Genomic DNA, 26,036 nt, shown 5'->3' with positions numbered 1-26,036 from the left:
TTGAGACACTGGGTCTCAGTGGTTGCAGCTCGTGGGCCCTGGAGCGCAGGTTCAATAGTTGCCGCACATGGACTTACTTGCTTCTCAGCATATGGGGTCTTCCTGGAGCAGGATGGAACCCGTGCTCGCTGCATTTGCAGGTGGATTCTTCATGACCAAGCCACCAGGGAAGCCCTCAACTGTTCTTATTTACCCTCAAGGATTGTCCATGCATTTGCAAACACTTGCGTATTTCTGTTTTATTAATATTTTAATTTTAATAGAAATTGTAGTACACTACACATAGTCTTTCATCTTGCTCTTTTGCGCTTATGGCTTAGAGATTATTGCGCACAGGTGTGTGCAGCACTGCCTCATACTTTTTCATGATTGCACAGTATTCCCCGATTCTGTACCCAGTGTTGTAATTTTTTAAACTGGCCACTTTCAACTAAAGTTAACCTCAGCTCAGTTAATTCTAATGTGAAGTCACTCAGTTGTGTCCGACTCTTTGTGACCCCATGACTGTAGCCCACCCGGCTCCTCTGTCCATGGGATATTTTAGGCAAGAGTACTGGAGTGGGTTGCCATTTCCTTCTCCAGGGGGTCTTTCCAACCCAGGGATTGAACCTGGGTCTCCTGCGTTGTAAAGGCAGAGGAAAGCAGATGCTTTACCATCTGAGCTGCCATGGAAGCCCCAGTTAACAGCTCAGTTAATTACTCTTAGTAAATTTGAGACCTTGGAGAAAAGTTGAAATACATTCAACATTTTCTTAAAAAACTTTTTTTGGCCATAGTAGTAGGATCTCAGTTCCCCGACTAGGGATCGAATCCATGCCCACTGCATTGGGAACTTAAAGTCTTAACCGCTGGACCACCAGGGAATTCCCATAATGTGGTCCACTGAAGTCCCTTAATGTACTAACTTAAAATACAGAAAGATATTTTTAATCCTCTGTTCATAAAATTACATTTAGATTTGTGATGATGATTCAAAAATTTGAAAGGTGTTGAGGACTTTTTTTCCTTAAACCCAGCCCTAACTCCACTGGCTAAAATTCAAAGTCTTTAGCTAGTCTTTCCTTTTTCCACTTTTAAATTACATTACGTCTTTGTTCCTGGCCAGCAGGTCAGTGAGTCTCACCAAGAGCTGCTTTATAGTTTAGAAAATGTAAGAGGAAGCCACTGTGTTTGCGGCTTTCTTACTCCTTCCCTTTCGTTAAGTGCAGTGGCAGGAGAAGCAGCCCTGTCAGTAGAATTTTAAAAAAAGAAAGAAGTGAAATGAGCAGGACCCGGCCCCGGGATTGTGGCGTCAAAGTCAGCTTCTGAGGGCTGTGGGAGGGAGGACAGAGGTGGGGGCAAGCAGTCTTCCCAGGCGCGCCCTGCTTTGAGTTTGGACCGCGCCGTCCCCTCGAGGCATCCCGTGGCCTGTAAACGCTGAGATTGAGGGGTATCCCGGCCTAGAACGCTGCATCCTTAGCAGAAGTGACTCATCACACTGGCCGTAGCAGCCTCTGAAACAGAAAGTCCCTCCAGTTGCTGCTTGTTCTAATGCACCTTGCCACTTCCAAAGATGGAATCCAGACCCTCAGCATTTTCTTGCCTAAATTGGCTGCTTGCGTTCAGTTGTGGCTCACGTGCACAGTCAGAGGCTTGGCCCCCGTGGCCTGCATTCGTTAGGGATGCGGTGCCTGGGGATGGCTGAGCGGGGCCAAGAAAAGCACCAGCCTTTCCTGAGCTCAGAGTCTGACTGAACCGTGGGGTTGTTTTCCATGCCTGCAGAGAGGATGAAAAATCTCTCTTGTGCCGACATCCTAGAGGCACCTGCGGTGAGAGGACACAAGCTGGTCGCCACCCTCAGGAGAGCCGCGGAGGGCGCAGGGGTCCTACCCGGTGAGGGGAGGGGTTTTAATCGGAGCTCTGGGACGGCTTTGCAACAGCATTTTCATTTCTCCCCATCTTCCCCTTCCTCCTCCGCTTCAATTTCCTGTATGTGGAATGACTTCAGAGGGATACGGTTTCTGCATCCCCCGTCCCACCGGGCCCTCTGCAGACGGATAGGCGAAGGAGCTCCTGCGGAGGGAAGAGGCGGCCAGCTCCAGCCGATGTGCGGGGAGGCGGTTTAAGTTTGTGAGGAGTTGCTTAGCACCTGTGAGAGGACTCGTATCTTCGAGAGCTTCACTGGCCGACCTTTCAGCCTTCTTTAATTCCCCCGAAGAGAAGCTCTCCCACCCTTCCCTCCGCCTGGGTGCTCGTGTCCACCGCAGACCTGTCAGGGATTCCAGGGCCCTGGATGTTGTGTGGCACCTGCGGATGAGGGGCCGGCCCCGACAGCCGCCTCTGCCCGAGAAGCACGTTTCTGGGCTGCGCTGAAGTGAGGCGCCTCAGGTAGATTTTGCTTTGTTCACTCTGACTTCCTTCTCGGTTTGATACTGGAGGCGTTTGTGCCTTGGTTTCTGTGATCCTCCTGGCCTGTGACTTTTAACCCCTCTTGCCTTCATTGTTCCCTCTTCTTAGACTGACGTGAACCTTGGGAAACAAGGTGGACTCCTGTTCTGGATGCTTCTGCTGATGTTCTCATCGCCTGTGACTTCGGAAGCCAGGCAGCTTTTCTTGCGTGACAGACACGCCATTGGCTCCTTTACCTGCACATTCTTAGCACTCCAGAAAGAGCCTCTAGACTGGGGAGGTTTCTCTGAGAAAATGGCTCTCTGTATACTCAGAAGGGAATTATTTTAAATGTATGTCAACTCCTGTAGGAAACGGACGCTTAAACAGTTACCCAATAGCTGTTGGAGCGAGGCTCCCTGGGCTATCCCACTGAACAGCAGTCGCCTGAGCACTGGCCGTGCTCGCTCAGAGGACGGACGCGGTCGCATTCCAGGCCAGCTGGGGTCCTGCGCGCGTGGGCCTGTCTGCAGCCCCAGCTCCTGCTGCCAGGACCGCAGGCACCAGCTGTGTTGTCTGCTCTTTCCTGCAGCTCCCTCAGAAAAGTGCCGTCATCCCTTTCAACTTGACAAAGCAAAAGGAATGTGGAACTCAGTCTTTTTCTTTATACTTTAATCAGCAAAGCCTTTATTCCTTTATCCTAACAGGATCCACAAAGGCTCTAAGGCAGCCCCGAGACACAGCATGTATTGGTTCCCCGTCGGTTACTGAAACAAAACCTTTGGGCATTTCAGTTGGGGTACAGCCCCATGGCCATCCTGCCATAAGTAGAAGCTTAAACTGGAAAAGTACAGCTGGGCTGGAGGGGAGCTATTGTTGGCTTTGCTTACAGGGAGTTTTGATATGATCCTTGACTCTCACAGCCATCTCAACAGTAACCTTCTTCTCACCCACATGGAGAATGAATTGAAAGAAGGTGTTAATGGTTTACATGTTTGAGCAATAGGAGGGACACAGTGAGTGAGTTTTCCCCATTCGCATGTCTGTTTTTTGGGTTGTGTGGTTTTCTGTACCATGTGAAACTGTAGGTTGGCCTGGAGGTTGAAAGTCTCATGGATTTTTGGACCAAGCCCCTAAGCCACTGTCAGGGTTTGTCCTTGCTCTCACCTGGGGGAAGGAGAATTCTGCATCCATAAAGCACAGGTGCTGAGCTCAGAGGGCCCTGAAATGGCCTCCCAGTCCAACCACTTACAAGCCGCGTGACCTTGGGCAAGTTACCTGACATCTCTGAGCCTTGGCTTCCTCATCTGTAAAAGGGGGTAAAAGCAGTTACCTTATTGGTAGGATTAAATGAGATAATGGGTATAAAGCCCTTGGCTTTAATAGGAGTTCAGTAAATGATAGCTTTTTATTTTTTATTTTTTGTTGCATAACACATCTTATGGGATGTTAGTCCCCCAACCAGGGATCAGACTCATGCCCCCTGCTTGGATTTGCAGAGCCTTAACCACTGGACCACCGGGGAAGTCCCCAGTGATAGCTTCTTAATAAATGTTAGAACAACCCCAGAAGCCTCTGCCCTGTACCCGGGGCACTTGGCTCCTTTGTGGCTTCTTTTGTCTCTCACATGTTGACCAAGAAGAACTGTTGAGATTCCGTGGTAGATGCTCAGTAAATGCTTAATGAGCGAGAGGGCCTGGTGCTCTCTTGCCTTGTCGCCATAGACCAGCACTTCACACCATGAGTTTTATGTTAGGAGGTGTCCTGCCGGGGTCCAGCCTCGGTGGATCCAGGGTAATTCGAAGTGGGGATGGCGTGGCGAGAGAGATACATAGATTTAGAGAGAGATAAGGAAAGAGTTTGCAGTTAAGAGAATAGAGGAGAGAAAGAGGCTATATTCCTTGGTTTACATAGAAAGCCAATAAAGCCCCGAGACAAGGGACTTGAACAGTCTACTTAGGGCCACAGGCGCCCGCTTGAATAGCGGAGGGTGCCCCGCCTTGGGCTCCCTCTGGCTTGGGTCTTAGAAGCCCGGGCAAATAAGTAGATATGGCTAGCCTCTATGCCCCAGATGGGAATCAGCTAGAAAACAGAGTAAGAAGGAAAAGAAGACACGGGGGAACCAGTCTTTCCAGGAACTGGCCCATCCTTTATTGTCCAGAAAAGCTTTTTATACTTTTGGTTGTACATAGAGATCAATGGATAATACAAAATTATGCAGTGTCAGCAGCCCTGACTCTTATCGAGACCAGGCTTTCTCTCTGCATACCTACAAGTCTTAGGTGATTTACATCATCTTCTGGCTAGGAGGCCTATTAGCATTTTATGGCCCTTTTCTGATAAGGGTCCGTCAACCAGAAAACTTATTTGCCTTAAAAGTGTTGTTCTTACTAAAGTCTGGTGCCACTCTCAGAAAGCACTAATTAAGGTTACATTCTTATATAGCAAGGACACAACAATTTATAACAAGGAAAGAGGAGTACAGTGATCTATAACAAAGAGAAAGTTCACTAACTCAAAAGTCTAGTGTTGCTAACATCAAAACTACTATATTCCTTTTTCTATATCCCAATTACATTGATTAATATCCTCCAGGTGCCTAAAAGATAAAGAATATGGAGGCCTGGCAACAGTCATTGACTCAACAGTGAAACCCATCACCAATATAATTTTTAGCTTTTTAGAAAAGGCTCTATATCTTTAAGATGTTTTAAGCTGCATGCCTCTCACGGTTGAGGGGCTGTAAAAAATCACAAGTTGTAAAGTCTCTGTCAGGCAAGTTAGAGAGCTGTCAGAGGGGTTTGAACTGAGACATTCCTTTTATATGCAGGAGACTGTTAACTGGAGCTCTAAGTTAACTCTTTCCAGAGAAAGGTGGTCGGGTATAGCCCCCTGATATGTCAGTTCAGTTCAGTTCAGTTGCTCAGTTGTGTCCAACTCTTTGCGACCCCATGAATCGCAGCACACCAGGCCTCCCTGTCCATCACCATCTCCCTGAGTTCACTCAGACTCACGTCCATCGAGTCTGTGATGCCATCCAGTCATCTCATCCTCTGTCGTCCCCTTCTCCTCCTGCCACCAGTCCCTCCCAGCATCAGAGTCTTTTCCAGTGAGTCATCCCTTTGCATGAGGTATCCAAAGTACTGGAGCTTCAGCTTCAGCAGCATTCCCTCCAAAGAAATCCCAGGGCTGATCTCCTTCAGAATGGACTGGTTGGATCTCCTTGCAGTCCAAGGGACTCTCAAGAGTCTTTTCCAACACCACAGTTCAAACACATCAATTCTTCGGCGCTCAGCCTTCTTCACAGTCCAACTCTCACATCCACACATGACCACAGGAAAAACCATAGCCTTGACTAGACGGACCTTAGTCGGCAAAGTAATGTCTCTGCTTTTCAATATACTATCTAGTTTGGTCATAACTTTTCTTCCAAGGAGTAAGCGTCTTTTAATTTCATGGCTGCAGTCACCATCTGCAGTGATTTTGGAGTGCAAAAAAATAAAGTCTGACACTGTTTGTACTGTTTCTCCATCTATTTCCCATGAAGTGATGGGACTAGATGCCATGATCTTCATTTTCTGAATGTTGAGCTTTAAGCCAACTTTTTCACTCTCCTCTTTCACTTTCATCAAGAGCTTTTTAGCTCCTCTTCACTTTCTGCCATAAGGATGGTGTCATCTGCATATCTGAGGTGATTGATATTTCTCCCAGCAATCTTGATTCCAGCTTGTGTTTCTTCCAGCCCAGCGTTTCTCATGATGTACTCTGCATATAAGTTAAACAAGCAGGGTGACAATATACAGCCTTGATGTACTCCTTTTCCTATTTGGAACCAGTCTGTTGTTCCATGTCCAGTTCTAACTGTTGCTTCCTGACCTGCATACAGATTTCTCAAGAGGCAGGTCAGGTGGTCTAGTATTCCCATCTCTTTCAGAATTTTCCACAGTTTATTGTGATCCACACAGTCAAAGGCTTTGGCATAGTCAGTAAAGCAGAAATAGATGTTTTTCTGGCACTCTCTTGCTTTTACCATAATCCAGTGGATGTTGGCAATTTGATCTCTGGTTCCTCTGCCTTTTCTAAAACCAACTTAACATCAGGGAGTTCACGGTTCACGTATTGCTGAAGTCTGGCTTGGAGAATTTTGAGCATTACTTTACTAGTATGTGAGATGAGTGCAATCGTGTGGTAGTTTGAGCATTCTTTGACATTGCCTTTCTTTGGGATTGGAATGAAAACTGACCTTTTCCAGTCCTGTGGCCACTGCTGAGTTTTCCAAACTTGCTGGCATATTGAGTGCAGCACTTTCACAGCATACTCTTTTAGGATTTGAAATAGCTCAACTGGAATTTCATCACATCCACTAGCTTTGTTCGTAGTGATAATTTCTAAGGCCCACTTGCCTTCACATTCCAAGATGTCTGGCTCTAGATTAGTGATCACATCATCATGATTATCTGGGTCATGAAGATATTTTTTGTACAGTTCTTCTGTGTATTCTTGTCACCTCTTCTTAATATCTTCTGCTTCTGTTAGGTCCAGACCATTTCTGTCCTTTATCGAGCCCATCTTTGCATGAAATGTTCCCTTGGTATCTCTGATTTTCTTGAAGAGATCTCTAGTCTTTCCCATTCTGTTGTTTTCCTCTATTTCTTTGCATTGATCGCTGAAGAAGGCTTTCTTATCTCTCCTTGCTATTCTTTGGAACTCTGCATTCAGATGCTTATATCTTTCCTTTTCTCTTTTGTTTTTTGCCTCTCTTCTTTTCACAGGTATTTGTAAGGCCTCCTCAGACAGCCATTTTGCTTTTTTGCCTTTCTTTTCCATGGGGATGGTCTTGATCCCTGTCTCCTGTACAGTGTCACAAACCTCAGTCCATAGTTCATCAGGCACTCTATCTATCAGATCTAGTCCCTTAAATCTATTTCTCACTTCCACTGTATAATCATAAGGGATTTGATTTAGGTCATACCTGAATGGTCTAGCGGTTTTCCCTACTTTCTTCAATTTAAGTCTGAGTTTGGCAATAAGGAGTTCATGATCTGAGCCACAGTCAGCTCCCGGTCTTGTTTTTGTTGACTGTATAGAGCTTCTCCATCTTTGGCTGCAAAGAATGTAATCAGTCTGATTTTGGTGTTGAGCATCTGGTGATGTCCATGTGTAGAGTCTTCTCTTGTGTTGTTGGAAGAGGGTGTTTGCTATGACCAGTGCATTTTCTTGGCAAATATCTATTGGTCTTTGCCCTGCTTCATTCCGTATTCCAAGGCCAAATTTGCCTGTTACTCCAGGTGTTTCTTGACTTCCTGCTTTTGCAGAGTGGAAAGCACAGTACAATAAAGCAGGCAGACTCTGGTTTTGAGGGTAGATGCTCAGGAAAGTCCAGGGGTACCCCTGAGGCCTGATCTCAGTCTTTGCTTTTGCCAGGCCCCCTTCCTCATGACCTTTGCCATGGGCGAGATTCCCCATGCTGGCTCCCAGCAGTGTCCTGAGAGATGCTTTGAGAAAACTAACCAGTTAGGTTGGCAGAGTGCTGTGGAGCTTGCAGTTGTCGATTCCCACCCTCTCTAGAGAAGTTTAATGCCCGTCACTGTTAGAGAAGCCTGCAAACAGCTGGGGAGAGAAGTCCCCCCTAGCTTTTTAAACTTGGCGTTTTCCAAGCGCGTTTGACTCTGTAGGCAATGATAGTACCTTCCTGAGGCTGTGATGAGCTCACCTGTGCAGAGCGCTTAACACAGTGCTAGACAGAGTGAGCACCACGTAGGAGTTGCTGTAACCATGATCGTTAAGTGCTTTTTCATCCTTGGACTCTTACAAAGTATTGAGCCATTCCCTTATTCATGGGCATTTACTTCCAATGGTATGTTGTTACGGACAGTAGTGTGCAGGTATTTCCATGGGAGAGATTCCTGGGAGTAAAACAGCTGGGCCAAAGGATATGCACATTCAAAATTGTGATAGATCCTTCAGAGTTACCTTCCAGAACCCAGTCAGCTATTATCCAACAGTTCATTTGCCCAGTGAAGAGCTGAGAAGCTCTCTTCCCTTGCCAGACCCACACTGGATCATCCTCCCCTCTTGTGAAATCAGAATGGAATGGAACACAGGGCAAGTCACCTTTTCTTCTGTCCTACAGAGTCTGGCCACAGATAAGGGACCAAAATGACGGACTCCAAGTACTTCACCACGACTAAGAAAGGTACTGTTTGTTTCATCGTGGGGTCTTCTCCTTTTTCTCTGCCCTACATTTCTCCTTGCTCCCTGTAGCAGGTGGGGGTGAGGGTGGGTGGAGGCCTGGAAATGAGTGGCAAGAATCACACAGAGCATTTTTAACCTTGTGGATCCAGAAACTTGAAGTGCTGATGGTGTAAGGAGCTGACCACTTCCTTCAGAATTCCAGAAGGAAAAGGCATTAGCTCCAAGTATAGGGGAAAAAAAGTCCTCTTTTGTTCCCCATGGCTTTGAGTTGTCTACAGTGAGGGGCTTTTTTCCATCCCCTAGAGGACAGAAAGCACACAGCCATGTCAGCAGTTCCTCAGTGAGCACCGTGCTTATCTGGGCCTCACTCACCCCTGGGCACGTGTTTTACGTGCTTGAAGTCAGAGTTTATATCCTGTTTTTTGTCTGAGATTATCATAATCATTTCCCCATAGTTCTGAAGACTCAGTCTGTTGAGTTGCTGCATTGAAACTTGCTGAGCTAGACTTGTGTTGTTGGGTGTTGGAGTTGTTTCTGCTTTTCAGGAAGTGGAGTTTGCTGTAGTGGCTGACAAGTGTGCTTTAACCCTGTAAGCATCTTTCTGTCTGGCCCTTCCTTCCGTCCAAGTGAGATTAGCACTCGCCTGCCGAACAGATGAGGAGAGTCTGTCCTTGGTTCAGCGGAGCCAGGGCCTGCACATCAGGCCTTCATTTCTCTAGCCACTTTCCCCGAGTGTCTGCCGTGTGCAGTGAAGGAGACAAATGGAGTCTCTGGCCTGGCTTTGCTTGCTGTTGGGCAGAGAGGACAGTTTATTAAGTAGTGTTCACTCTAAATGGCTGTGGGTGCTGTAATATTGGTGGGGGGGCGGCCTGTGTGGAGCTAGCCAGGTAAAGAGGCGGAGGGGAGGGGGTGGGTGCTGGGCCCAGGGTCCATCTAGGGAAAGGGAAGCCTGGCCCAAGTTACTGAAGAGTGTGAAAGAAGGAGAGGTGGAGAGGTTTACAGGGCCTGGTGAACCAGGCCAGAGATGGGAAACAGTGCTGAGCGTATTGGGGTGTCAGTGTGGGGTTTTGTGGGGTTTTTTTGAGGAGAAAGTCTAGGGAAATGTCTAGGACCAAACTTGACGTCATTGATGGTTTTAGGCAAAAAGAGGCCTGGGTCAGATTCTAATCAAGGATCAAAGTAGGTGAGGCTTGGGGAGGCAGAACCACAGCTCACATGGGAGATGGTGTTTCCTGAGTTGGGGAGGAAGGCCGGGGTGCTGCTGGGGGTGGAGCGGGTGCCTGGTGTGTGACTGAGGAGATGGGCTTGGTGACTGACTGGACTCGGGCCCATGATAGGAAGGAGACGTTTCAGAAGCAGTCCGATTCTGGGTTCACTGCACTGGCCTTCTTGGGGCCTCGGAGACCTGGGCCTCGGCCCATCAGTTGACTTCCAGCTGTACTGAAGCTGGCCAGTCATCTCAAACAAAGCAGGGCAGCAGGGCTCAGGGTGGGTCATGGGTCTGTTGGATCCCATGTCAGGGACATACAGTCCCCGGCCTCCTGGAGGAGAAGGGCGTATGCCCCCTCAGTGCTCCAGAGCCTTGGGTTTGAGCTGCAAGCTCTGCGGATTCCTCCTGGCTCTGTCGAGCAGTTTCTTCAGTGTGGCCTTGCCCAGGCTGCGCTGCCTGATCCTTCTCAATTAACCTGTTTACTGCCTCTCATCGCAGGTACTTTGCTGAACGCCATATTGTTCAGTCATTAAAAAAAAAAAAGAACAATGGAAAAAATACCTGTTCTTTTTTTTCCCATGTAAATCCATCCAGAACTTTCTCTAGCACTTCCCCCGCTCCTGATAGTTTTTGCTTCACCCCAACCCCAGGCAACTTGAGAGAGTAGTTGGGGACGCTCCTACAAAAAAGGGAGCCCAGACAAAGAGGGTCACGTGGCAGTTAGTAATAATCACGGCCACCTTTCCCGCTGGCCACTGAGCAGCAGGCACTGAGCTAAGTGTTTCGCCACGGTTACAGGAGAGACTGCAAGGCCCCAGGCGAGGTCGAGAGTGCAGACGAGGAAGTGCGTTCAGAGAAGCGGAGCGAATGTCCTGGGTCGGCCAGAGCACGCAGGCTCTGGAGCTGGCAAACCTGGTTTTGAATCTTGGCCTTCCTTCTCGTGGCTGTGTCCCTTGTCTGGTTCCTGAACCTCTTCTGTTCTCCATTTGCTCATCTGCAAAATGGGGAAGTATGGCGCTATCGTGAGGGTGAGATGAGAAAAGGCATGGGAAGAAGTTACAGAGGCTCCTGGCTTAGAAGAAGGCTCAGGAAGGTAGGCTGCAGCTGTCTTGAGGGCAGGAGGCCTGTCTCACTCCGCCAGCAACCCTTACCCTGTCCCTGGGGCTGTCAGGGGCCTGCCTTCCTGCCTGCGACAGGGCCCTGAACCAGCTTGCTTCCTCGTCTGCTTTTTTCTGATCTTCAAGGTCTTAAGAACAGTTTATCAAGCCCCGGAGCCCCAGCTGAATTCCCATTTTCAGATCTGAGCCACCACTTGTGGCTCAGGAAGTGAAACCCTGAGTGAGCTCTTTTAACTCAAGGCTCTAGGAAAACAGGAAAAGCCATCTGTGGGAATTGAGCAGATCCTGCCCTCCCCCCTCAAACCTCGCGTCCCCAGGTTCCATCTGCGCCGGGTGCGGTGGCTGAGGAGAGCCCTGCCTCCCTCTGTGTGTTTTTTAGCTGTCTAGCTGAACAGGACCTGTCCGCACTGTTCTTATATCCCCAACTTGCATGGTTCCTCTCCCCTCAGTTGAGTGTGATCTCTAGGCTTCCGTCCTCTGCTGCCTGCCCCACCGAGCCCAGAATCTAAAACTGCCCTCAGTGGGCAGCACAGAGTGTCTACCCTGCCTTCTTTCTGTTCTTTTGGAGGTTGGGGACGGCATCGCCACCTGGCAGGTGGAGATGGATCACTCACACTGCCTCCTTTTTTAGGGGAGATCTTTGAGCTGAAGGCAGAGCTGAACAGTGACAAGAAGGAGAAGAAGAAGGAGGCGGTGAAGAAAGTGATCGCGTCCATGACCGTGGGCAAAGACGTCAGGTGTGCAGGGGCGGGCTGGCTGTGCCTAGGGGCGGGCTGGCTGTGCCTGGGGGCGCTGAAAGAGGGAGGCTGTCGAGCCTGGGTCCAGTTCAGATCCCCCCTTTTAAGCATCCCTAGGGACCCATGTCTGCCCTCGTGTCTTTCCCTTCACAAACCTCCTTTCCAAACAGAAGGTTTTGTTTGCAGAGGGGTCACGTGCTCAGATGCTGACGGGGTCAGGCAGTCATGGAGCAAGTGAAGTGGGCTGGGTTGAGAAGGCAGCGGCTAGCGAAGTGAACGTGGTGCGCCCCCGTCAGGAGCCCCAGAGGACATTGCTGCTGGGGAGATGACCCCAGCAGGGCCAGGTCTTTTAAAAAGAATGGGGAGTCTGGATTTTTCATTTTAAATCCCCCTGTTTTAGATTGCCAGATGAGGGGGTTCCCTAGCAGCCCCGTGGTTAAGACTCAGGGCTTTCACTGCCACGGGTCCGGGTTCCACCCATGGCCGGGGACCTCAGATCCTGCACTAAAGAGAGAAACACGGTGTAGGGAAAGCCCACCACAGGGCAGGCTTGTTGTGGTCCACCCTACGGTGTGCGTCTGCTGGCAGAGCAGGTCACATGTAGACTTGTGGCCGCGCCTCTGTTCACACATCTTCCCAGCCTGGAATGTCCCTTCCTGTTTTCCATTCACCCTGCCACCGCCCTCATCACAGCAGCCCACTGCCCTGAATATACAGCACTTGCTGTGTTCCCGTCACTAATTCTCAATCCTAGACGTTCTTCCTTTTATTACTGGTTTTTTGGCCTCATTGCCTGGTTTCTGGGACCTTGGTTCCCTCACCAGGGATTGAACCCAGGGCCCTGGCAGTGAGAGCAGAGTCCTGACTCCTGGACCTTGGTGGCGTTCGCTAGACTGCCCTCGCCTTACATGCACTTGTCTCCCTTCGCGGCCTGCTGTCAGGCCCCCAGGGGCAGGCCGAGGCTTTACGACACTTAGCACTGGAGAGTATCTGAGAGTCGGAGAGCACGCTCAGGTGTCTTCCTGGCAGTCCCTTGTATTCTGTAGGTAAGGGAGGTATTCCTGCCAAAGAAACCAGAAACAATGACTGCCCAGTGGTCACGTGGGCAGCCTGGGTAATGGTGGAAGCAGACTCCCGTCCAGCCCTTCTAAAATCCAGACCCAGGGTGCTTTCCTCCATTTCCTCTCTGCTGTGCACTTGTGGTCTCCAGCCCATGCCTGGTAGGCCTGGGTGCCAGCAGGGAGCGGCTCCCCATCCGAATCCCTCAGCAGGACCCCACTGCTCCAGGCTTCTCCGGGATCGCCCGTCCCGTTGCCACGCTCAGCAAGGGACCTCCTAACAGTGTCTCAGGAGAGACAGTCCTGCAGAAAAGCCTGTGGAGGACAGAGCGGCAGAGGGATCCAGCGTCTGCGGAACCCGGGCTCCTTCCGAGGCACATCCCTTCCAGGACCACGCCTCTCCTTCAGTTAGAGCCCCTGCCTGCCGCAGAGGGGGCACCTTTGTCCTCTGTCTCCGATGAGCCTCTGCTGAGGTGACAGCCCAGGAGAGCGAGGCGGGCTCTCAGCTCCCTCCTTCCCGGCCTGGCATCTTCCAGGGTGACGCATCAGTCCAGGCTCAGGAAACTCACTGTCCCCTCTTACATCCCTATTCCCATGTCTTTGCCCATAAAGTCACGAAAATTGAGAAGAGGAGGCGATAATTTCAGAGACAGAAAACCGACCACTAACTATATTTCACATCTCAAGGAGCCTGTGACCCCGGGACTGTGGGTACCATGTTGGGAAGGGTTCTGCCCAGTATATCAGCACTCATGAGGACAGGCTTTGGACTCAGACCTGGCACCTTAGGCAGTTATTTGTCATTTGTGAGCCTCAGCTTTGTCTTCTGTACAATGGGGATATTCTACAGGCTTCTCAGGGCCCTTAAATGAGATCATATGAAAAGCCCTGAGCACCAAGCCTGGATTGTGGTGTGAGCCCTGTGTGTGGGGGCTGGTTCTTAGTGAGTGCCTTGTAGTGTCCATGGTCCAGCCCAGCCCTGCTCCCCTAAGCCCTCTGCAACCAGCAGCCTGATATAAGGGGTCACGTCAAGTATCAGGGAAGAAAAAAGGATCGTTTTCATTTCTGTAGCGCCTCCTTAGTGTCGAGGACTAGACGCCCTTAAGTATGTTGTCTCTCTCAGTTATAACAAGGGCCCTGCGAAATGGGGTTTGTTATTTCTCTTTCTTGTAAATGAGAAAATCAAAATGGGGATACAGACATTTTCCCAGCTTGATACAGCCAGCAAGAGGCAGAGCTGGCTTTGAGCCAAGTCTGATGGACTCCAGAGCTCATATATGAGCCTTGTGCAAAGAACAGAGGACTTTTTGGCTTTTAAAATCGCCCGTTGGAATTCCATTTCTACCAACAGATGCCCAGGGTGACGGAGCTGGTGCCCGGCCTTTACTGGGAAGTCCTGTTAACATTTCTTGTCCGCTTTGTGTGCCCCCTCCTCCCCAGCCCCCATCAGCTGCCCGAAGAGTCCTCCTCCTCTTTTTTTGGGCTTCCCCACACTGACGTGGCTTTGACCTTCCAGTGCCCTCTTCCCCGACGTGGTGAACTGTATGCAGACGGACAACCTGGAGCTGAAGAAGCTGGTGTACCTGTACTTGATGAACTATGCCAAGAGTCAGCCCGACATGGCCATCATGGCCGTCAACACCTTTGTGAAGGTGTGGAGGAGCTGGGCGGGGCTGGGAGGGCTGCTCACCGCTCAGTCTCCCAGGGTGCGGCGCCGCTGCCCCGGGGAGAAACATGGAGGCTCCTTTCCACCCATCTGACTCCCCGCCTGGGGGCTCTTCCTCCAGTGGAGGGCTCCCACTGTCTCCAGAAAATCAGATGCCTTAGAGCCTGCTAACTCGGTCCCTGTGAGGCTGCCCCAGGCCTGTGGGTCCCCATGGCCCTGTGTCGTTTGCAGGCTCAGAATGCAGCATCTGTCTGAAGGCGTCTTGCTGCCCTTCTAGGCTTCGCACCTTCCTGCATGTTCTGTCCTCCAAGTGGAGGATAAGCAGGGACTCACATTGTTACCTCTGTGCACCTTTAAAACCTCGGCTCCCCAGCCCTGTTGACATCCACACGTGGGTGAATGGGGTTCTGTGTCCCAGTGCTGGGTGGATGCAGCTCAGATTATGGCTCTGCTCTGTGACCGGCTGAGCTCCTGACCCTCCTGAGAGCCTCAGTCCCCTCACCTGTGAAATGGGAACAGTATTGCCTGTCTGCTCCGAGTATCAGAGGGAGCTCTGCAAAGCCTGGCATCTGGCAGATGCGAGGCACCTCTGCGTGTGGGTGTGTTCGGTCACTTCAGTTGTGGCCAACTCTTTGTGACCCCGTAGACTGCAGCCTGCCCACCTCCTCTGTCCATGGGGTTTCCCAGGCAAGAATACTCGAGTGGGTTGCCGCTTCCCTCTCCAGGGAATTTTCCTGACCCAGGGATTGAACTGGTATCTCTTGTGTCTCCTGCACTGTCAGGTGGATTCTTTACCTAAGCCGCCGGGGGAAGCCCCAGTGCCCACACAAACCCTTCGTTTCGGTGCTGTTGGCCACAGTCGGGGGGAGACCCCACAGCAGCCATCTGGTATTGCTCAACCCGCCCCTGCCCCTGGCCAATGGCCGCTTCCCCTCAGGACTGTGAGGACCCCAACCCCCTGATCCGGGCCCTGGCGGTACGGACCATGGGCTGCATCCGCGTTGACAAGATCACAGAGTACCTGTGTGAACCCCTCCGGAAGTGCCTGAAGGATGAGGACCCCTACGTGCGCAAGACGGCGGCCGTGTGCGTGGCCAAGCTCCACGACATCAACGCCCAGCTAGTGGAGGACCAGGGCTTCCTGGACACCCTCAAAGACCTCATCTCTGACTCTAACCCCATGGTGAGTCTCTGCCACCTGCTGTGCCACCTCTGCCACCCTCAGGGTCGCTTTGGGCCTCCATCAGGCAGCCCCGGTTCTGGGCAGGCAGAGCCCTGCTGGTGGGCTAGCTGCTTTCCTGCCCGCAGTGGTTTGGGCGCCATCTTTGGAGTGAGCTTCTCTGCGCAGCCTCTCTAAGGAGCTGTGTGGCCGCGGGCCAGCCGCCTGACCTTCCCAAGCCCTTTTCTTTCTCAGTAAGCCAGATCTAATTCTGCATGGCTGCCGGGAGTGTGGAAGGTGGTGTGCCTGGCATTAGCCCAGCACGCAGCGGCTGTGCCCTCCTCCCCCTTCCAGTCACCGTCGCCATCACTGTCCTCCCACCAAGACATCAGAGTGCTCTGACCGGGAGGGGCGCCCCCTTCCCCACTTCTCGCAGGGCTATAGAGGCTCACCCTGGAAGTAGCGTAGCCTGGTGTACTGGGCACTGGGCACGTCTGGGAGGGGAGCTGGCTCCTCATGGCGGCTACAGCAGCAGTTTGGAGAACAATGGGGCCATGTCTAAAATGAAACATATGACCTGCCCCCCCAGACATCTCGTTCTGTGTCCCTCTGAGATGCCCATCGCAGGTGAGCACCTGGGGCCACTACAGGGATGCCGTGGAGCACTGCGTAGTCAGGGGAGAGTTGAAAACGGCATAGCCCCCTGTGGGAACAGCTGCCCTCGTGGAGGAAAGGGTTGCAGGCCCGGAGCCTCTCCTGCACCCCGCCATGCTCCAGGCCCAGCTGCACCCACCACCCCGAGGGGTTCCGCAGGAAGCTTCTGGCTCTGAGAGGCACGATTGTCAAGCTCCCAACGAGCTGCTGTGGCTGGTAGAGGGTGACTGCGTGTTAGGTAGCTTTCTCTCGCCAGGAGCTCAGAGCCGATCTCTCTTGTTGTGGTTTCCTTTAATGGCGGGTACGCTTAGTTTCAGCTCACAGAGGAGTCAGTGGAGCGGGTGCCTGCAGTGGGCCTCAGTGCTCCAGACCCTGCCCTTCGGGTCATACCCCTTTCAGGGTGTTTGCGCTCTGACCAGCCACCGTCATGAGCTGCCTGCTGCCCTGGCCTGTGGGCAGCGCCCCAGCCTCTGCCTCCTCCACCCTCCCAACAGGTGGTGGCGAACGCGGTGGCTGCCCTCTCAGAGATCGCCGAGTCTCACCCCAGCAGCAACCTGCTCGACCTGAACCCGCAGTCCATCAACAAGCTGCTCACAGCCCTGAACGAGTGCACCGAGTGGGGCCAGATCTTCATCCTGGACTGTCTGGCCAACTACACGCCTAAAGACGACCGGGAGGCCCAGAGGTGAGGGGACCCGAGGCTGGGAGGCCTCGTCAGGCCAGATCCCCGGGGCGGGGGCTCCCAGAAGCCGGGCCTCAGGCCTCCGGTGGGCCTCTCTCCAGGGCCTCGCCCCACAGACCGTCCTCAGACACAGAGCCAGGCTGGAAGTGGTGTTGCTTCAGGCAGGCAGCTTGCTGCCCACTGGGCACAGAACAGAACCCAGGGCCTGCTCGGGCCACTGACAAGACTTCGGTCACTGCAGGCCGAGGTGGGAGGTGGGTAGCGTGAGAGCCACCATTCACTGACTCCCACTGGGAGCCTGGGATTCTGCTGGGTGCTTCCCCCGTGCAGGATCATTTTTAAAGCAGCTTCGTCATTGTCTGTGGTTCACAGGGAGGTGGAGGAGGTCACAGGTCTCCCAGCTCATGAGAGTCCCAGCTCATGAGTCAGGTCCCCCTGACTCTTGGTGCTAACCAGCATGGTGCCCTTCCCGCTTTGAGCGCCCTCACAACAGATGGCAGGGAGTTGACATTTCTCCAGTATTTGCTGATGGCCAGGCACTGTGCTCAGTGCTGGACATGCATTGTCTCAGTTAGGCTCCCAGCAGCCATGTGCAGCTGGCATCGTCCTCTCCCATGTTTTAGATGAGGAAACTGAGGCTCCGAGTGATTTTGACCTACAGGAAAGAGGACCGGCATCTAGATCTCCCTCCTACAGAAGACATGTTATCTTGATAACTAAAAACAGGGTGCTTCCTCCGTTTGTCTCTCCTGTTCGCCCCCCTTGGAATGGACCACAGCATCTGTGAGCGGGTCACCCCCAGGCTGTCCCACGCCAACTCTGCCGTGGTGCTGTCGGCCGTGAAGGTGCTGATGAAGTTCATGGAGATGCTGTCAAAGGACCTAGACTACTATGGCACGCTGCTCAAGAAGCTGGCGCCGCCCCTGGTCACGCTGCTGTCGGCCGAGCCCGAGCTGCAGTACGTGGCCCTGCGAAACATCAACCTCATCGTGCAGAAAAGGTAGCGGTGCTGCTGCGCGCGGGCCCTGCGTGCCCCAGGGCTGGGAGGGGCGGCCTCTGCTGAGAAGGGGCTCCGAGGGGAGACCGACCTGCCGCCGGATAGGGCCTCTCAACAGCTTAAGCCAGGAATTCTTAGCCACTGGTATCTTTGTCTCACAGGGGACATGTGGCAGCGTCTGGAGACATTCTTGGTTGTCATCGTGGGGCCTGCTGCTGCTGGCATCTAGGGGTGGAAGCGGGGAGGCTGCCCCACAGCCTGTGGTGCACAGGAGCGCCCCCCCGCCTCAGAACGCCAGCAGTGAGAGGCTGAGAAGCCTTGGCTTAGCCTAGGCAGGTGGAGGCTAGCGTGCACTTGTTAACCATGGACAGTGGCTGGTCCGAGTCCCCACAGCCCTCCTGAAGCAGGGGTTGGGTGGTGTGTATGCGTGCATTCTTCCTGGGGAAGGAGTCCAAGCTCTGGAGGCTGGAGGACGACATGGACTCTACATCAGCCTTGGGGCTGCTCAGAGTGCAGAGCACCTGTTTCCCTCCACCCCACAGGGATGACCACAGCAATGAGCCGCTGCTCCCAAGGGAAGGCACTGGGATGGCTGGGGCGAACAAGCTGTGAACCATCCTGGGAGGGGCCCGGCAGCTCCGTGCTGGGGATTGGGCAGGGCAGGCTCTGCAGTTCAGCTTCCAGCCTCTGTGGTCAAACAGCTCCATCAGCAGCTAATTCACAGGCAGAACAAGCACCTCTCGTAAACATTCTCTCTCAGAAGGCTGCACAGGCTCCCTGTCCTTGTATCCTCAGTCTGGTTCTGAGCACGTGCCTCGGGTCCCAGAAGCGTCAGGGGAGTTGGGACGTTTGTAGAGGTTTGGGAGGTGAATTCAGGAAAGCTGTCTGAGTGTCTGAGCAGAGGACGAGACGAGAGTCGTTGTTGCAGTGTGGGGTGAGTGAGGTGTCGTGGCTCATGCAGCCCGATCAGCAGAAGGGGCTTCCTGTGCGGGGTTTATTCAACAAGCCAGCCTCCCAAGGGGCTAAGCCTGATGCCGAGGTACCGCCAGGCCCAGGCCCCATGTGCGCTGGGCAGCTAGTGCCGAGTCCTGGTGGCGGAAACCACCTCTCCAGCCGTGCAGTGCAGGACCCCACCGCCCCCCCGCCCCCCAGCACAACCGAGGCCCTGCTTCTCCAGGAGCCCTCCCGCCCCACCGCAGCCTGCCCAGCTCTCCCGCTGTGTCTTCTCCCCTCTTCACCGTTCTCTTCCTCCTCTCTGTTGTGGAAAGGCCGTGGGAGTGGGAGCCAGGGAGGGATGGTGACTCCCATCTCGCTCCCGCCCTGATTAGCACTAGGGGTGTGACCCAGGACAGGCCGCTCCCCTTCAGGTTTCCTCAGCTGGGAAAAGGAGGCGGGGCGGGGGGGGGGGTGCCGGCTGAGGGAGGGGCACAGACACTTCTGACAGTGAGTGCTCTCTCTGAGGCAGGCACGCATCATGCCAGGTGCTTGGCATCTACCTCTCGTGTAGGTGTCCAGGTCGGGGTCCCCAGGACCCCCACACATGCATTCAGAGATTCACTAGAAGGACTCATAGGAGGTGGCATATTGGCTCCATAGCTGTGGTTTATCGGCCTGGTGGGGCTCTACAGCTGGACCGTAGGGAGAAGGCCAGGTGGCGTCTGGAGGAGTCCTCACGCTGACCTCCTGAGTTCCCTCCCCTGTCAGTCAAGGCACAGTCAACCCCCTGTGTCCTACTCGGGAAGAGTGGGAGCACTCTCGAGAGCCAGGTTCCCAGACGCCAGGCCTCTCTAGGACTAGAAGCGCAGCCCTGCGATGGTGACGTTTCTGACAGGACGCGTCCCGTCTCATGAGTGAGAAGACCGGCCTGAGGTCACCAGATAGAACTGACCAAGCCCATCGCCTGGTGCCTGTGACCTCCTGAATGTGAAGTGTTTCTTGCTTCCCTTCCTGGGATGGATGTGGTTGGACACGCAGGAGCTGGTCAGAACCTTGGTCACAGGTCCCCTGCCCAGGAGCGTGTGGCCACGGGAGTCACTGCCTTCACGGACGTCAGGCCCCACGTCCGACCCCAGAGATGCCCCAGCAGATGCGAGAGGCCTCTGACCTGCTCTTTGCTCTTTGGGCGCCCTCGCCCACCCCCAGGCCTGAGGTCCTGAAGCACGAGATGAAGGTGTTCTTCGTGAAGTACAACGACCCCATCTATGTGAAGCTGGAGAAGCTGGATATCATGATCCGCCTGGCCTCCCAGGCCAACATCGCCCAGGTCGGCAGGGGGTGATGTCTGGGCCCTGGGCTTCGTAGGCAAGCTCTCCACGAATGTTATTGGGTACTTTTGTGATGAAGGAGCCTGTTCTTTCTGTTGTCACTTATCATCCGCCCATCAGAGCGGATGCGTTAGCTAGATCACCCTAAACAAGGCTTGTCCAGCCCTGACAGGTCGTCCTTCCTGGTTTCCTCTCGGGGCACCTGAGAGCTCCCTCCCTCCCTCAGGACTCACACCTTGAACGAGAGGCAGGATCCCATCGGGCTTGTGTCTGTGCGCACCCCCAGCCCAGGGGTGTTCCGGGAGGGCGCCCTGCCAGATCCCCCTGACTCCATCTCGTCTGTCTGGGCCCCAGGTGTTGGCGGAGCTGAAAGAGTATGCGACCGAGGTGGACGTGGACTTTGTACGGAAGGCTGTGCGAGCCATTGGCCGTTGTGCCATCAAGGTGGAGGTGAGCCTCTGAGACTGTCCTGGGTGGGAGGAAGGAGGAAGGGCAAGGAGTCCAAAACCGGGAGACCAGTCTGACTCAAACAGCATCTTTCAGCTGCTCACGACCCAGCAGGGCCTGAGGGTCACGGCTGGAGCCCTGCAGGCTCCCGAGGTACAGATTTGGCTCCTCCTCATCTGTAATCTTCCTTGGGCCTCTGAGTTGCTGCAGATGAAATCAGCCCGTCATCATCATGGGATCTCCCGCGGCGTTAGCGCAGATGGTGGGGCAGCCCAAGCTGATGGTGGCCCCAGTAGCCTTAGCTTTCACTTCATGGACTTTGGGGCAGGGGGCTCTGCCTGCTGAATGTTTTGGCACGTTTCACGATTCAACCGTCTGTGTGCCCTTTTTTCCATATTTTCAAGGGTCACTGAGACCCCTGTGTCCTGGCCCTTCATCCTTCATGTTCTCTGCCTCTGGAGATGTTCTTGGGCTACTGACCTGACTCTCCTTAAATGGGTCCCTGGATGCCAAGGGGTCCCTTGAGCCCAGCCTCTCAAGACATTTCCCCTTTGACGCCTCTGATGGCAGTGAGGAGTCGCTCTCACAGTCTGACACAGTATGTTGGAATTAGGGGGTGTGGGGAGGCCTGGCCCACGCTCTCCTCTCCCCACACAGCAATCCGCCGAGCGCTGTGTGAGCACGCTGCTCGACCTCATCCAGACCAAGGTCAACTACGTGGTTCAGGAGGCCATCGTGGTCATCAAGGACATCTTCCGCAAGTACCCCAACAAGTGCGTGGCCACTGCTCCTGCCTGTCAGGGCGCTGCAGTTCTGGGGCCAGGTGGGGCGGAGGGGCACGGGGCGCGCTCCCTCTTCCTCTCTTCCCTGCTGCTCTGTGCCCCAGGCCTAAACAGGAACCAAGGTGGAAAGGACAAAGCTCATATCCTCTTCCCCACCAGCCTCTTTGGCTCTCGTAAAGTAGCTGCCCATGTCTCTGGGCACCCTCAGCGCTCACATGTCGCCGCACCCTGTTGTCCAGGTATGAGAGCGTGATCGCCACGCTATGTGAGAACCTAGACTCCCTGGATGAGCCCGAGGCGCGAGCCGCCATGATCTGGATCGTGGGCGAGTACGCCGAGCGGATAGACAATGCGGACGAGCTGCTGGAGAGCTTCCTGGAGGGCTTCCACGATGAGAGCACCCAGGTGAGGTGCACCTGCGGGACTCAGGGCCCTGCCCCTCCTGACACCACCCTCGCCGTGTGGGCATTCATGTGAGAGGTGACCGGGGGACAGGCGTGGTCCCTTTCGTCCCTCACTGTGGTGCCTAAGGGGTGCTCCTGAGGATAGTCTGTGGCGGAGGACTCTGAAGGCTGCAGACGTTTCTGGTTTTGTTGTTGTTTTAAATTATTTTGGCCCTGCTGGATCTTCATGGCCCCGTGTGGGTTTCTCTAGTGCAGTAGTCGGGGCTACCCTCCAGCTGCGGTGTGCGGGCTCCCCGTTGCGCTGGCTTCTCTTGTGGGGCACAGGCTTGGTTGCCCCGGGGCCTGTGGGGTCTTCCTGGAGCAGGGATCAAACCTTTGTCTCCTGCGTCGGCAGGTGGGTTCTCATCCACTGTACCACCACAGAAGTCCTGACTTTGTTTTAATTTTGTATTTATGGTTGGATAGGAACTACACTGACTTAGTTCAAAACCTAAAAGACACGAAAGGATCTGTAGTGAAAATTCTGCTTCCTGCCCCTCTCCCGGCCTTGAGTTCTCCTCCTGGAAAGCACCATGTTACTCATTGGTTTCTGTGGGGAGGGTGGGTGGGTTTGCTTCCAGAGAGCGAGTTTAGGAACACACCAGCCAGTTCCTCTACAGAGACAAAAAATAGTCAATTTTCATCACTTGTGATACTTAACATTCCATAAAGTCAAATTCTGATTTAGTAAGCTAAACCCTTGCTCCCAGGAGAAATAGAGTCTTGTTTCTGTACACCTTCAGTCACTGCATGTTTATCTGCTGGTCAAGATAAACATCGTTTTACATGTGTTTTGTTTAAAGACACCTTGCTTAATACACTCCGTTGATTCATTAGCATTGAACTCAAGGCCAGCAGCTGTAACTCACACCTGAACAAAGCTCATCTGACACATGTATTTTCTCCAAAGGCGTATCTCAGCCTTCCTGCCCTTAGGAGCCCCAGACAGCTCTGCAGCTCTATATTAGGGTGTGGTGGGCCCCTTGTAAACAGCAAAATCACCAACAAAAGGCCCCAAGCTGTGGACAACGTGGCACGTTTACGATGAGAGCTGAGCACCACCTCACTTCACCTCAGCCAGGAGCTTGTACGTCAGGCAGCGCACACATTCGCTGCTCTGCACGTCTGTGAATGACTGTGAAGGTGCCATAAGCATGGGTTTCTGGGTCATGAGTAAATGTTAGCAAGCAGATTTGCAGGTGTGTCCTGTGTGAATCATGAGGACCAACTGTTTATATATTTCCTTCTCACATATTTTTAATTATTATAGCAAACCATGCAAATTCAAACTGATCAGCAAGTTGTATTTTTCCCTTAAAAATACATCTGAAAGCCATGACATTGTGAGAGCTTTTTACAGCTTCCTAGCTTCATGCAGAAGGACCCTGTTTAAGCAGGGTCCCTGACTGGTATTTAGGTGTCCAGCCTTCTGCTCTTTTAAACAGCTCTGCTGGGAGCAAACTGTGGCAAGCTCGTCTGCAGGTACAGCTGGAGAACGGGTTCTTAGGAGTGTGGTGCTGGTAGGAGGGCCTGTGTGTTGCCGGTCCGGGTTGCTGTGTCCAGACTGCCCTGGCACAGAGGCGGTTCTGGTTTACACTCCCATCATGGAGGCCGGGGGGCCCCTCTCCTTGTCTCCTGGCCAGCCTAGGGCGTTCTCAGACTTGGTGTGTGTAAACTGCCCGCTTCCTGTGCCTCATGGGAGGCAAGTTCAGAGATTTTATAAGAATACTTAGTGCTTTGCGATTTGGGGACTTACTTTCGATTGCCTTTTTGAGTCCCCTCATCCTGGCTCCTGAGCCTCTCCAGCTGTGGGCAGGGGAGGGGCTGAGATCAACATGCCAACATCTGTTGGATCATGGAGAAAACAAGGGACTTCCAGAAAAACATCTAATTGTGCTTCATTGACTATACTAAAGCCTTTGTGTGGATCACAACGAACTGTGGAAAATTCTTAAAGAGAAGGAAATACCAGACCACCTTAGCTGTCTCCTGAGAAACCTGTATGCAAGTCAAGAAGCAACAGTTAGAACTAGATGTGGAACATCGGACTGGTTCAAAATTGGGAAAGGAGTATGACAAGGCTGTGTACTGTCACCCTGTTTATTTAACTTATATGCAGAGTACATCATGCAAAATGCTAGTCTGGATGAATCACAGGCTGGAATCAAGACTGCCAGGAAAAATAATCAACAACCTCAGATATGCAGATGACACCACCCTAATGGCAGAAAGTGAAGAGGAGCTAAAGAGCCTCTTGGTGAGGGTGAAAAAGGAGAATAAAAAAGCTGGCTTGAAACTCAGCATTCAAAAAACTAATATCATGGCATCTAGTCCCATCACTTCATGGCAAATAGAAGGGGAAAAAGTGGAAACAGTGACAGATTTTATTTTCTTAGGCTCCAAAATCACTGTAGATAGTGACTGTAGCCATAAATTCAAAGACACTTGCTCCTTGGAAGAAAAGCTATGACAAACCTAGACAGCATATCAAAAAGCAAAGATATTACTTTGCCAACAAAGGTCCGTATAGTCAAAGCTATGGTTTTTCCAGTAGTCACATACCAATGTGAGAGTTGGACCATCAAGAAGACTAAACGCCCAGGAGTTGATGCTTTTGAAGTGTGGTGTTGGAGAAGACTCTTGAGAGTCCCTTGGACAGCAAAGAGATCAAACTAGTCAGTCCTAAAGGAAGTCAGCCCTGAATATTCATTGGAAAGACTGATGCTGAAGCTCCAATACTTCGGCTACCTGATGCAAAGAGTTGACTCATTGGAAAAGACCCTGATGCTGGGAAAAATTGAGGGCAAATGAAGGGACAACACAGGATGAAATGGTTAGGTAGCATCACTGACTCCAAGGATAGTAATTTGAGCAAACTCCAGGAGATAATGAAGGATGGAGGAGCCTGGTATGCTGCAGTCCATGAGGTCACAGAGTATCAGCCATGACTTAGCAGCTGAGCAACAACAAGCCCTGAGCTGCAGGCTGACTCGGGCCTCAGTGTGTTGGTGGGGGAGGGGGAGCTAGGCAGGGAGCTGACTCAGCCTTGGTCCAGGCAGCACAGCAGACGGATAGGGGTGAATGAGTGCCAGCAGCCAGCAGCCCGGGGCTGGGGAGACTTGGTGAAGAGTCCCTGTGTGGTGGTTGTGGTGGTGTTACCAACAGCCATGACCACTGCTGTGCCTTGGGCAGAGGACACGTTTTTTTCCATATGTTGTCTCGTTAACTTCCCATCAACCCTGTGAGGCATTGCATCCATTTTATAGAGGAGGAAACAGCCTCAGCAGTTAAGTGACTTGTCCAGGGTCACCGGCTGGGAAGTGATGAAGTCAGCATTCAGAGGAAGTGCTGTCTCGCTCTGGCTCTAAGTCGGCCTCCACGGCTTGTGTCTTCTGGACCCCCAGAACCCTTGAAGTAGGCCACGCTCTCCCTCACCAGCTGAGGGCGAGTGGCCTTCTGCCGGCTACCGGGCCAGGGACTTGAGCCAGGTCTGGAAGCCAGTCCCCAGCCGCCTCTGGCCTTGGAGACAGCCAGCCTGCTCCTCCGCCGTTGGCCCCTGTGTCCCCAGATCGCAGGGACTCTGGAGGGATTCTTCCCAGCGTCAGCCCGTCCTTCGCAGCAGCAACTCCGCCGCTTGTTTCCAGAAGTGCCAGCCTTTGGACGGGCCCAGAAGCTGCTGCCAGCCCCGCCACCGCCCTTCTGCCGCAGGCCCATCCCTGGCACCATCTGGGGAGCCTCTGGTTGTCTTCCTGTGCCAGGGCTGACAAAATGGGATGGGGCTAAGGAAGGGCTGCATGCGGAGAACTGTTCTTTCAGAGGTGTGCTTTTAGTCAGCAAGTTTTGTGTTTTTTTCTGTCAAATTTCTCTCAAGTGCCTGTTTTTTGCCAGGCTCTGGAGTGAGCAATAGCCGGGGATGCAGCAGGGACAGACTCGAACCCCGCCCTCAGGGGCTTCTCCGCAGGGCGGCCAGGTGGCTCCAAAGCGTTGCCAGCACTGTGGGGTGGCACCAGTGAGGGGGGCTGGAGCTGCAGAAGTGGGGAGGGGGTGCAGGAGGCATGCTCAGGAGCAGACAGGGCGGGCAGGAGCTGGGGCTGCTGGGGGCCGGGCGGGGCTCCACCTTTGGAGGAAGGCTCCGTGGGCCCAGTTGCCCCCGTCTGCTCGGCATCCCTGGCACTCGGTCCCCTTGTTGGTGGGTGGTCTCTGGTAAGCACACCAGGCACATGTGTTGCCCCCATGAGCTGAGTTCCTGAAGGCCGT

The 26,036-nt window shown here is 53.1% G+C and overlaps 1 protein-coding gene across 2 annotated transcripts in view; it reads left to right on the top strand.

Moving 5' to 3' along the window:
* Positions 1-26,036, top strand: part of AP1B1 (adaptor related protein complex 1 subunit beta 1) — a 51,923-nt gene that overhangs the window by 13,272 nt on the left and 12,615 nt on the right. For both annotated transcript variants that reach the window (XM_068989958.1, XM_068989957.1), the window contains exons 2-11: positions 8,501-8,563; positions 11,522-11,627; positions 14,202-14,337; positions 15,289-15,534; positions 16,659-16,849; positions 17,625-17,846; positions 19,986-20,106; positions 20,462-20,557; positions 21,212-21,327; positions 21,576-21,741. In XM_068989958.1, the coding sequence (XP_068846059.1) occupies positions 8,527-8,563; positions 11,522-11,627; positions 14,202-14,337; positions 15,289-15,534; positions 16,659-16,849; positions 17,625-17,846; positions 19,986-20,106; positions 20,462-20,557; positions 21,212-21,327; positions 21,576-21,741 (1,437 nt within the window). In that variant the 5' untranslated portion in view covers positions 8,501-8,526. The remainder of the gene's footprint in view (positions 1-8,500; positions 8,564-11,521; positions 11,628-14,201; positions 14,338-15,288; positions 15,535-16,658; positions 16,850-17,624; positions 17,847-19,985; positions 20,107-20,461; positions 20,558-21,211; positions 21,328-21,575; positions 21,742-26,036) is intronic.

This window comes from Capricornis sumatraensis, chromosome 17 (genome assembly GCF_032405125.1).
Source record: "Capricornis sumatraensis isolate serow.1 chromosome 17, serow.2, whole genome shotgun sequence".
In the NCBI taxonomy this organism is placed as follows: Eukaryota; Metazoa; Chordata; class Mammalia; order Artiodactyla; family Bovidae; genus Capricornis; species Capricornis sumatraensis.
This window is presented reverse-complemented; position numbering and strand designations above follow the sequence as displayed.